The sequence below is a fragment of the Aspergillus nomiae genome (assembly GCF_001204775.2).
Source record: "Aspergillus nomiae NRRL 13137 chromosome Unknown contig00072, whole genome shotgun sequence".
In the NCBI taxonomy this organism is placed as follows: domain Eukaryota; kingdom Fungi; phylum Ascomycota; class Eurotiomycetes; order Eurotiales; family Aspergillaceae; genus Aspergillus; species Aspergillus nomiae.
In genome coordinates this window covers 60729-73454 of record NW_015378127.1, presented here as the reverse complement: position 1 = coordinate 73454, position 12726 = coordinate 60729, and the positions used below count along the sequence as shown (strand labels likewise).

At 48.3% G+C, this 12726-nt stretch overlaps 2 protein-coding genes across 2 annotated transcripts; one reads left to right on the top strand and one right to left on the bottom strand.

Moving 5' to 3' along the window:
* Positions 1–2360: 2360 nt before the first annotated feature.
* ANOM_005006 (uncharacterized protein) lies at positions 2361–2990 on the top strand (the record flags this gene model as incomplete). The annotated part of the gene is made up of 1 exon (XM_015550263.1): positions 2361–2990. The coding sequence occupies one exon, from the start codon at positions 2361–2363 to the stop codon at positions 2988–2990; it is 630 nt and encodes a 209-aa protein (XP_015408653.1).
* A 4897-nt stretch (positions 2991–7887) lies between these two features.
* ANOM_005005 (vWFA and PH domain-containing RING finger protein) lies at positions 7888–11374 on the bottom strand (the record flags this gene model as incomplete). The annotated part of the gene is made up of 6 exons (XM_015550262.1): positions 7888–9058; positions 9112–9814; positions 9871–10094; positions 10149–10678; positions 10735–10832; positions 10888–11374. Coding segments are annotated over 6 exons (3171 nt in total), but the record flags the coding sequence as incomplete, so codon positions are not given.
* Between the last annotated feature and the right edge of the window lie 1352 nt (positions 11375–12726).

Below are 12726 nucleotides of genomic sequence, written 5' to 3'. Positions count from 1 at the left end.
TTAATGGAATTCCGGCGCGGAAATGGCGGGATCAGCCCTTCCCTATCATGGAGGAATCTGTATATCGGAAGAACTCTGAATCAGAGGAGAAAACGCCGAGGATGATGATTGAGGTCTCTAGCCCATAGCTGGTGGCTCTGTTGGAGTATATACTTTTGTACAAAAACTTATTTCATCAGCATCTAAATCAACGTTACTGACTGCCGCAATGGGTCAGTGTGAATAGATGGATGATACTCTTAATTCATAAATTGCAAATAATCATGAGCTTGCAAACTTGTAGCGAAAGACAGGGTATCTGAAACACCCAGCGTATGAGGGATGATTGTAGGATAACCACACATCTACACATAAAAGAGTTTTTCTGTAACTTATACTGTTTAACAACAATTGACAAAGTAGATCTCTGGTCGCGTTGATCATAGATATCAACAGGCACGTGAGTGCATGTGTGGCGAATTAGTTTGAAGACCCAGCAAGCTCGTAGCTGATCCATTGAGTTATTCGATAGGAAAGAGTAAAACATTCTGGCCACTGATAGCAAAATAGTGAGTGCATACAATACCTTGGCGGCATATGCAACAAAATTCGGTCCACGACGTAACACTCAAGGTAGCCAGAGGCATAATAACACCTTAGCACTGAGTTCAGAATAGAACTGGTGCATGAATGCAGCGCAAGTTAGTGCATTTCGGACTGTTTTACTCAGAACACGCTGTTTCAACTCCGGGATCTCGCATGCCTTTGGCAGGATCTTGTCTCCTTCTGTTAGCAGTAAGTGTGTGTAGAGCACAGAAGCTTTGTAGCTTGAAGATTACAAGGAATGCTTGTGCTTCAGGTTTAGTATTGCGTACAGAGCCGGCGGTAACAGAGGAGAGGATAAAAGAGAAACTATAGGAGAGTGTAGCCTGGTGTAGAAGTATGAAACTACTCCACCATGTTTATCTGCATTGCACTGGTGTTGAATAGTGTAGCTACATGCAGGTAGACGCTGAGCACTCTTCAGGAACTCGAGCACAGACACGGAGCTTGTCAGTTCTGCATAGCATTCCAGGGGCTGCATCTTCATACCGACCGCTGATCAGAGGCAGCATGTTCAATGAGAGCCAAGCAGGAACAGGTTTGTCGAATTCAGGGTGAGATGAGGCCCTGAAGAAAGTCAATCCCTGTGTTACTATTGGGCCCGGGCAAGATTTGAACAGCTATTGAGTTGGCGTCACTCGAAACAGAACACCCTAGCTTAGTCTTGGCTGAAACACAAACTTCTGTTGAGTTAAGCGCTGTGGCCCCTGAGAGATGGTTGTCATGGTTATATTGTTCGAATCATTGTGGCTGGGAGTATCTGAGGGTCCTAAAAGAGCCGCGCGGTCTTCGACGGACGAACCCGACACGTTCAGGAAGCGCGGTCCTAATCAGTGACTTTAGTGGATCCGGGCCACTGTCATGGAGAAGGCTGGTAGCCGCAAAGGATTCGTGGGATCGATGCAATGGCATTGATTCAGAAGGCGCGCGATAATAAAGCGCAATGGCTTGTGTCATGTTTCCATTGTTGCCAATGTGGTAGGAGATCCGGATGGAAAAGGATAAAAAGGGGAGAGATACCACCAGCAAAGGTAACCATTCTCCTTCATCATCTTCCTCAAGCAAAGGGTGATCAGTTGATCCCGTGCCTCACATTGCCTTTACCACGTTCGTTCATCGACGCAACATTTTGTTCCTCCCGCTGTTGACCACCTGAGGGATAAGCGCCAGCACCAAGCATCAGCATAGAACTCGGCCACCAAGCATCACAACTGTCGAACCACAAGGCATTGGATCATCGGTTGTTCTTTTTTTACTCATTCTTTGGCAGGTCCTAAAGAAAGTGGCAGATGTAAGTCGATGTCTCTGTTGCTATTTTTGCTATTTTGGATCGGGCATGAGCAAACTAACTTATTTTGGATTAGATCTGACGCCAGTCACAGAACCATCACAATACCTTTAACGTACGGATACCGTTCGATACGACCGTTCGTGTATCTTACCGTTTGTTTCCATACGAACCGACGCTGCGCCGTTTAGTTTTATAGAGATACCAACTTCCTCCACGATCCATCTTAACCTCCTCATAGACGCCCCTACTGGTTAGAGGCTCCTATTTTCTATTTTAATCTTTCTCCTAACTGTCTTCCACAAGACTTAAAAGCTCGACTACCCGACAATTATCTGTCACTGTCATATCCTTCTTGACACCAGTAGTTATCCATCTTGAAACATACCTTGGATACATTCCTTCTATCAATCTCTATTATACATCTTGCACTTTGTTATCACTTGGTCTTCTTGTTTATCATCGATCTTCTATATCGACCGAAAGCACAATGGCCCCAAGACCTGACCTCTATCCTCTCAAAACGTCCAAGGATATCATCTTCCCCTCGGAGCTTCAGGAGGCTTCCTCGACAAACACCTCTTCGAGCGAAAACGGACGTGAGGAAGGCAGTGGACCATCAGTTCCACCTCCTCTGGCATATACGGAATTCCTCCGGGCTCTTAGCCCAGCTTTTGGAAGTCCAGACGGCCCAGACCCAACCACTACACGTTGGTCATTTGGCAGACCCCTCAGTTCGCCTGCTTCAATTCCATCAAGTGCTTCTAGTGCTTCTTTTCAGCATGGCGACGATGCAAGAGCTAGCTCTACACCTGTCCCTGCCTCCCCGCCTGCTCCTCCACGGTCTGCCAGCAGTGTTGGCTTCGCACGACGTTTCCGTGTGCCACCACCATACATTGCCTCCGTGCCGGAGACTCCTCAGACACCTTATATGGCCCATACTCCAATGTCGCCAGCAGATTGGAGACTTAGGCGAGCTGAGCCATCAAATGGCGCCAATGGAAGGACCATCACTGTCCAGCATATCGTCACTCATACGATCACCTTGAAGCACGCCCCTTCGCTCGACCCCGCACCAAGGGGCAAGCGAAGAAGGACTCATGACTCTGAAGACAACTAGAGTGCTTTATGACATGTTGGTTATGACAGATTGAGTTTTAAGCTGCAATCTAGCGTTTATAGTTATGCGTCCTGATCATGTTACGTTACGAGCACTGATTCGCCTTGCATATGTGATCGTGTTGGATTTTTTCTTGCTTTTCATTGGTTCTAGAAAGGCCTCCAGTATACCCTGGTGGTATACGTTGTGTACAGCGTGCGGGCAGATGGAGTTCGAGAGTCTTGGTCATGTAATGTTATTGATCGGAAAAGCAGGCGGCTTTCGCGCGGTCGAGGATGGATTGCGGTTGCTATGCTTTGGTTGAGGTGCTGAACCTGGGCGTTGGTTGTTTGTGATTTTTGTAACTAGCAGTTAGCCTATTGAATTGAATTTCTTGCTGAGCCTACTTTGTTAGCCTTGAACCCTCCGAGGGTCTCTGATTGTTACTGGAGATCCCATTGGAGATTATGGGGCATTGCGCTGTTCTGAACACCAACCATTTGCTCTGTAGATGTCACCAACATGTTGGAAGTGTCAATAATCTTTGGCTTGAACCTCAGTCTAGTCGGAGTGTAGACGGTGATTGGATTCTGCTGAGTCCGCCCTAATGCTGAAAGGATTTCTAGTGCGCCAGTCGGGGGCTTTTCCTCCCACGTGTCAGCCCCATGATCCTTCGACGCTCTGATCCAGCAACTTAGAGTGTTTGTCTTTGTCTCAATCAAGATTTAACAACCGCTATACTGCGTACAGGGCGTTATGCCCGATGGAAGGATTCTGTGTTGGCTGCTTCGCTGCTAGATGCGTCACCGCCACCAAGTACCAACGCAGGCTCGTAACGTTGGAAACACAAGGCCAGAGTTACATGGTCAAATGACGCCTTACTAGGGGTTATTGAGGCGGAATAGAAAGAACCAACGGAGATACGCAGCAACTAATGTCTACGTATGACTGGGTTGTTGGGGTTGATAGTGTATCTTGCTGCATGTATGCATATACATACACACATACCTGGGTAAGTATGAGTATGTGTTTTATTACGTATATGTATTGATATACATGTAATAAAATACCAATACAGTATCAACTGAGTCTTGAACACCATGCAGGTTTCTATGTCCCTTTCATGATTTCAACTACTTTTGATGTGAACTAGAATGCTAATACTACTATCGCTATTATCACTGGCTACTATCTTGAGATGTCTGTTCCCCTCTGCCGTGTGACCCATTTCCTAGGCTATCTCCACCCCAAAGACATTGGAAGTATAGGAAGAAAGCAGGAATGCCTCCGCAGCATGGGAAGTTCCCAGCGAATGACACACTACGATTCAAAGCTAACACCGCAAGCTATCGTGATAGTGATACTAAAATAGATACCTGAGCTCCCTAGTATACTCCCGAACCCCTGCATGGGGTGAAGCCTGGCAAATCTGAAGTTAAACCCAGGGATCTACATGTATGCAGTAGGGACATGGGTCAAGCCACGCTAGAATTCTTCATTGAGGGTGGGTCCGATGGTCGATCTAATGCATAGCAGTTGCTTGTCTATTTCCTCTGGGGGCATCTCATTGGGTATAGGATATTGGATAGGGGGATGATGAAGACTACGGGTTGGACTCACATGGGAGCTCAAGTTGTCGAAGCGCCGGCTCTACTCTCAGTTTGGGCCAATTGCTTCGACTTTGGGATAAAAAAAGAAACGGGCAGAAGGGCACGATCCACCGGCGGTTTCACTTGCAGGCCTCCTTTCTCTGCGTTTTCTATAGGCATTGCATTAAGTGGCAAGTACTAGTAGTAGTAAGTATTATGTGCTAAGTTGAAAGTGAGAACAGACCCCGGTTAGCGATACTCTCTCATTGTACCTGCCATCCGCCAATCATCGGTTGACGTTGACATTCAATCTCAATTTAGGTCCGCAGAGGCTTTTCCGGTTTTGGTCTTAGCGTATCCTCTAAGAAACATGGTTGGTTGAAGTGCCCATCACTCATGCGGGGATGCAACCACTCATCGCGGACAATGGGACCAGGATACTGCATCCTATCCCAGAGCAAGCGCTAGTTGGGCAATCGTGTGATTCTACCTTGCAGCTTTCGACGTGAGCTGCGCTTAACATGGGCTATTTTTGGATCCCACTGCAAAGATCCGTCCCCCTCGTCAAATGTCATCGTCCAACCATGTGGCATGTTTACCCTACAAAGCGCGAGTGTCGTCCCCCGGCAAGTTCGGACGCTATTTCTCGTCCAACCATATCTTTGCATTTGAATAAGATATTCTATTTCTAGATATCGACCTCTTCCGCCCGGCGACTAATGCATTCCTCGTCACTTGGTATCAGATTTAGCATGTAGTTCATGCCCCCATCCAAACATATCACCGTTGAAAATGTGCATAACCGCCAGACCCCACAACAAGCTTCTGCAGAATCCATATTTAGAACAAACAGGGCTGTTATCGATCTGCCTACGTCACAGGAGCTTCCTTCTATCTACAATTTTCAGTTATGATCTTCTCCCACACTCTCCTTGGACAAATCAACGAGCCCGCTCTTTCGACTTCCATACAAGCTAACGTAGGACACTCGATTTACAGTCCCCTCTCATTTCCCGCTGCGCCAACCAACCGAAGAAACTTCACACCTCCTTGTCCTTTCCCCGATCACTCCTGTAAACATCTACTTCCAGCCGCCGTTATTACGGCGTGCTCCACTAAATATCCATTTCCAAGTCGATGTTTCTTTTTTGGTCACTTCTATTCCCCCTGTCACTTCGCTTGCTGCCCCTTGGTATGTGATCGGGTTGCCAGGCCCCACAATGGGGGAGCACATGCAGAGTGATCGGCTCCCCTCTATGGGAAATGGCTTTAGTGGGAGATATTTTTGGAAGCAATCTCAATCTCAACCTCACCTCATGGGTGATGATGGTTGACTCGGGGTGCGATGCAACTTATGGGGGGTTGTGATAATGGAATTAAACGTTATGAGAAACTCGTGTTCTCAATTTACTTCAGGCACCAATTTTCTTTCGCTATGAATGCACTGTAGAAGGATTTCGAGCTGTCGGGGGTACTATACAGCCAACAGTTGATGGGATAGTATAGTACTTCTCAAACCACGTTCTTGGCATTGGCCGCGGAGCGGAACCCGTAAACCACACCGAACATCAGTAATTGAACTTCGCTCATTAAACTAAAGTGAACAATCAAACATGAAAGGATCAAAATAGAACTACTAGAATAAACGCCCGAAGAGATCAGGCCGTCCGAACTTTCCCTCCCTAGAATCATCGCATATATCGTATATACAGGGTTCCAATCCACGGAGTATTCTATTCTTATCCCACAGCCTTATGCATGGCATGTGTCAACCATTTTCACCTTGGCAACCACAATCATTTTCTCCGACTTGGGACCCCTCATTGGTTTAATCATATTGAACAATCAACTACGCCTATCATCACGCTCAACACCCACTTTCCCAACATCCTCACCTACCAATCAACCAGTCTAATCCGTCTCGTTACCCATCAATAGCGCACTGCACCACGGCACCCGCACGCTTCTCACAATGATAATTTTAGAAATCAATTCCAATCCTCTACAACAGCTCTTTCCAGCCCAAAAATATACATGCGCACCTCATTTAACTCTATATCTCATACTACTAACTCCTAAGCTCAACTATCCAATCAACGACCTCGTCGTCACTGCTCCACCCATCGTATCGTACCGTATCGTACTCGTCGTCTTGTTTTACCACCAAACATGGTATATTACATCCTATCTTGGTATGCACGTATGCTTGTATGCGTACATGGATGCCTTTCCCTCTCTCCCCATCCGGATGCATAGTATTTCAGACCCTGATGTTCGTCCCCTCGTCTGATGATCGCTTGCATGGGTTTCTAAATTGGGATCGTAGAGTTTTACCTTCCCATGGCTCTTTGTTGTTCCTTGGGCGCTTGTGCAATCGGAAACATTCGCTACATGTCGTTCAGGGCATTGCCCACGCTGAAAATTGTCTAATTGGAGCAAGTAAGTGGGTAGGTGTGTGTCTCCGCCTTCGATCTTGGGTATATGGCTTGTTGACTTTTTTGCAACACTAAGCGCACAGTAGGTGAAGATAGATTGGGGGAGGGGGGGTATTCAATGAGACGATGTCCGTTGAAGGTCCTTAGGAACACATGATCTGATCCTTAAATCGCGAACCATTCTATACTTTGCGATATAATTGCTATTCAGGCTGAATGCATATGTTTGATGATCTCAAACCATAGCTGAGCGGTGTCTAATCGTTTTAGATACGATACTGAAGCTTGGTTATTGGTGCGGTGTTGAGGCTATAGGTAGCGATGGCTACGGAGACATCATGAACAATACAGAATTCTTAAGACAAGGACAAGAGGTTTCAAGGAATACGTATTGGATTGAGACTCTGGCTGCATCGTCCCGGGAATAAAAAAAATTGGCTTTCATGATCAGGTAGACGTGTGGGAAAAGACGATTTGGGGTTCCGGAATTGATGTGTTTAGACATGGCATCTCACGGGATAAAAGCAAAACACACAAAGAAATACACGAGAGACGGGACTGTATTGAACAGACCTGTCTCATGACTGCTCGCCAGAGACACAAGAGTAAAAAGCCGTAATTCATCCTGATTTAATCCGATCCCCGTCCACCATCCAATATTAAGAATATAAGCTGATATATACACAGGTACAACCAGTAAGAACAGATCACAATATTACAAAATAACCAAACCCGTGGTATCATGCTGCACAGTCATGGTGAACAAAGTGGTATCATAAACAATCAAAGGGCAAAAAGGGGATATTAGTAGCCACTCAAGGGGTGATTAAGGAAAACAAAAAACATATGCGACGAAATAAGAAAAGTTTATAAGCGAGAGTCATGTCAGAGCGTTCATTCTTCAGTCAATGCGTCATCGCCGGTCTCACGCCACTCCTTAGACCGTTCGGTCAGTCGTCGAACTCCAGCCACCCGCTGGGCCCAGTGTGCCTCAGAGGGCGATCGGAAGGTGTACGCCCGCTGCGACGAAATCACGCCAATACCCTGCAGGACAGCCTTGCGAGAGTCCCGGCCAAACACTGCAGGATGATTGATCCACTCGAGCGCTGCTTGTAGGTCACCATCTAGCGCCTGCATGGTCTGCGCATCAACCGCGGCTCCTGGTGTGACCGTGGCGGAGTCCGAGATAGCTGAGTGGCTATCGGCGAAAGTAGAAGATCTTGGAGAAGTGGATGTAGACGTTTCACCTCTGCTGCCAGAGTCGCTGATGCTTGATGGTTTAACAGCACCAGGTGGGAGCGGGGGCAGGCTTCCTTTACCAAGACCCTTAAGGATACTGCGGGTCTCAACCAATAAGTGCTGCGCACGATCATGATGTCCGCGTGACACCAAAGTCAATGCTCTAGTTAGCATATCGGACGTGAGTAGTTCCATGCGCCGCTGAACTATTGAAGGATGCGGAGGAATAGGGGGCGTCGTCGGTCGACTGGAATGTCGAATCCTGGGGTTTGGTGGAAGCATAGTGATCGCCAAAAGTGACGGTCGCGGCGAATGCGTCAAATGGCCATCACGGAGAAGATCTCCAAAAGTGATATCCGCTTGGATCAATGGGACTTCCTCCACGCTAAGCACTCGCTGCTCATCTCCATCCGACCCGCCACCGAGGGCTTCCAGTCCGGAGACCAGACTCTCCCAGGGATCTTGCGGCATGTTCTCCTGAGAACTGTTGTCGGGCTGGATAACAAGCTGAACCAAGATGTCCCTTTTATCTCCGAATCTGAGATCACCGAGAGCGGCCTCCGCGTCGCGGCCGGTGGCCCTCTTTGTGGTGTGAAGGGCCCCACTGATTTTCACGAACTTCGCCGGAGAACCTTCCGGGAGACGAAGCTTCAGCTTGACATTCTGATGAGAAGTTGTCTGCAGAGCTCCGAGACACCCTGCGACACATTCACGGAGCATCATCCAGTCCTTGACATAGAGATATGAGCCTTTTGTCCGAGTTGAAAGCTCAATCATCGTGTCCGGCTTATGGGTCAGTCCCAGACCGAATGAGTGAATGCTAACCCTACAAGACAGTTAGTTCCATGATCTTGGTATCAAAAATTAAAGGAAACGCACTTAGCAGCTTCTGCCCGGGACACAACAAAATCCACGCTATCCGGGTCAGAGGTAGACGAGTCACTGATCAAGAGGATAGTGGATATGGGATTGGACAGCTTCCGTTGCATCAAGAGGTCCATGGCCACATTCGCCCCTTCAACCACATCTGCACGAAGACTCTTCTGGCCGACGGGGCGGATAGAGTTCAAAATCTTGCCCCATCCCCCCCAGGACTTCGTTGTCATTCCCACCAGAGGGACTCCGCCGCCACTAGAACCGAATGTCACTAATCCCATACGGTCCCGAGGTCCAAGGTTCTGCACAAGAAACTTGAGCGCGTCGCGCAGAAGCGTGATTTTCAGGCCCTGCATCGAAGATGACACGGGTATCACCACTACAATATCAAGCGGAATGTGCAGAGACGGGCTAGGCCCACTTTCCACGGCCACATTCGTGTAGTCAGTGATGGCAGTATTGATCGACCGAGCCGCACCATATGAGGAGTTCAGCGATGCCTGCCGTTTGATCTGGCTGTTTCGATAGTCTTCCTCCTCGGTTCCCGAGTTCTCTAGGTCATAGTCGGCACTGCGAGACAAGGAATCGAACTGGTGGAGATCGAGCAGAGCACGACGCCAGATTTCCAACTGGTTCCGGTTCTGGAATCTAAGGTAAAAGCATGGAAGTTCGCTGACGGATAAACTCAGAGTTAGAACGGGCTCATCTGTATATATCGTTAGTACGCGCTCATTGCCCACTGGTATCAAGATCTTGGTTTACCTGTATCCGCATCGACATGCTTGAGATGCTTCTTGATCAAAATCGAGCCCTTAAGCGTACACCGTGTGTGTCGCGGTTTGTCATCATATTGGCGGCGGTGATCGTTGGCCTTCTTTTCTTTGATGCAGATAAGCATCTCCGCGAACAGGTAGCATTGCAAGTCCTGCCACGATTCACGGTCTTTGCCGACCCGCATCTGTCCATGCAAGCGAAGCTTTCCGAACCTAATATATAATTAGCAAGGGCCTACAAACAAAAGAAACCACAGATCAGCATACCGCTGAAACTCAAGACCATGCCAGTTGTCCACTTTCGTCCTCAGTTCCTCCGCAATCTCATCCAGGTTCTCCTGTGGTTCGTATGGAGATGGGCGGGACTCCTGGGCGGCGGGAAAACGGGTCATACTGTAAGGCTCATCCTCCGGTTGTGGTGAGCCAGTCGACGTGTGGCGCAAGTCATCGGAGTCTGCACGCCAGCCTTCAGGGACTTCGACGGTGATTAGACAGGTCAAAGGCTGTTGTTGACGGGACCGGTTGAGGGTTGGAAACTCGCTCCGAATTGTCATCGTTGGAGCCGGGATGGGATTCTTTGTGGCCCCAGAGCGAGGGCTCAGTTCGGACTCCATGGCTTGGAGGTCATAGTCATGCCGTCTTCCGTTGCTCGGATGCTGGTTATCATTGTAGTCACCCGATGAGCCAGCAGCGCTACCATTCCGGGAGTGATGCTGGCGGGATCCGGATGTCAGACGTTCAATCCGTTCACGCGGGTCGCCCGTATCACGCTGTCTCTCCGGCTGTACATATCCCGGCTGTCGCGGTTGTACGGCCTACTCCCGGCGTCACTGGGCAGCCGGCCGCGACTTACGTTTGTGCTTTGATCCCACGGCGCAGTAGCCCCGGTCACACCACTTCGTTGTGTGGCGGCATCGCTGGTAACTGAGCGCACCATATTGCTAAGTTTCTCTACAAGTGAGTTAGCAACAGGTCTCCTGATGTCCTACCTAGTGTTGGGACTTACCGATGTCTAACACATTCCCCCCACGACTTGTGTCCAGCCCCAGTGGGGCGTCACATGTTGGGCAATACTGTCCCTCGAACTCCTTAATAAACTCGTAGAAACAGGCTTCATGCGCTACATGTGCACAAGAGAATTGGAGAACGCGCTCCCCTCGCAGGGTATGTTCTAGCGGCTCCTCGCAGACAGCGCACTCGCTACCCACAAAAGTCCTGTCTCTCCGGGACCGAGTCCGGTCAACATCCATTAGGCCTGCCATTGGCCTGCCTGATATGGAATTGGACGACGTTTGAGACGAATAATTGATTGAATTCGAATGCCAGTCAGAACCCGATTGGTCAGGGTACAGTGAACCACTGGTGACCGTTGAAGGTGCGCGAGACCGGAAAGAGCCAGCGTGGTTGGACAGCCTACTGCCCGGTCGTTCTGAGCGAGTGAGTGAACGCAGAGACCGGAATGGTGAGCGGGTGGGGGATTCTGGTCGAGAAAATACTGTAGATAATGACGAATGCACCTGTCAGTGAACAGGGGGGTATAATAATGAACGGCCAGAAAAAAGGAACGGAAGCGGGCAATGGAGGGTCGACTACGAAAGGGCAGTAGTGAGGTAGTATTGCATAACAGTAGCGCAAGTATCTAGGTTCTTTGTCTCTTTGGTGTCACATATAACGAGGATCACCGGGGGTGGTTAAGGTAGAGAGATAAGGAACGACCAAAATGCAGGGAAGAAGAAGAGGAAAGGACTGGTGATTTAGGAGGTGAAGGTCCAGAATGATATAATGTTATGATGATGACAGTAGGGTAAGGGAAAGTCAAATTAAAAGACAAAAGGCCCCAAACGAAAAAAAATAATAAAAATAAATGTAATGAGGGACTAGAATCAAGCACAAGCACTAGTATGAGACACTATACTTACTCGGCGGAGACTTCTTCTTGGGACGGCCAAAGAAGCCACGCTCGGAACTTGGATCGATGCTCCCAGACTTTGCATCCGATCTGGAAGACGGTCGATGCTTCCACATGAGCTAGGAAAGAATGCTCCTGACGGGTCAGGAGGGAAAGCGATCACCTAAAAAGAAGAGAGGGGGGTGGAGGTGGAAGAAAGAACGAATTCCTATATTAGGGGAAAAAGCCCAAGTGGGGAGATTGTAGTGGGGGAGGGATTTAGGAAAAAGTCCCGAGGATGAAGGAATTGAACCAGGGGGTCGAAAATCAAAGAGAATTGTTTGATGCGCAGACACACAAAACACAAAGGCAGAAAGTCTGAGTGAGAGAAAGAAAGGAGTGGAAGTTGCAGATATCGTGATGGTGGGAATAATTTTACGACGGCGTCACGGCCGGTCTTCAGGAGGCCGTTGATAGTGGATGGGGCGGGTGAGCGATCATCGAATTACTGGTACCTCGACGGTACTTGAACGGTACCACTTCGTCTTTCATTGGTACGTTCCGTCCCCATTGATACAACCACGGGTTAGCCCATACCACCTAAGTATTATCAAGGTACACTTTTCCTGCAGGAATACCAGACAATGGTACCAGCACCAAAAGGTCACCCAGCAAAAAAAGAAAAGAAAGAAAATAAAATAAAAAGAAAAAAGAAAAAAAGAACAGAAAAAGAAAAAAGAAAATCTCTTTAAGTGGGGCGTGCAGCATCCGAGCCATGGTTTGAAAGGCCACCAAAAATGCTTCCAGTGGAGCATATCCAGGGACTGGAAGTTTGAACGAAGGCCCCTGAAAAATGAGTTTTCCTCCTTCGTTTCTTTTCTATTTCTTTAGGTTAAGAAGGAGGTGAATGTCAAACAACACTTACAAAGTGAGAGGGGATGAGGTCATCTGTACAAA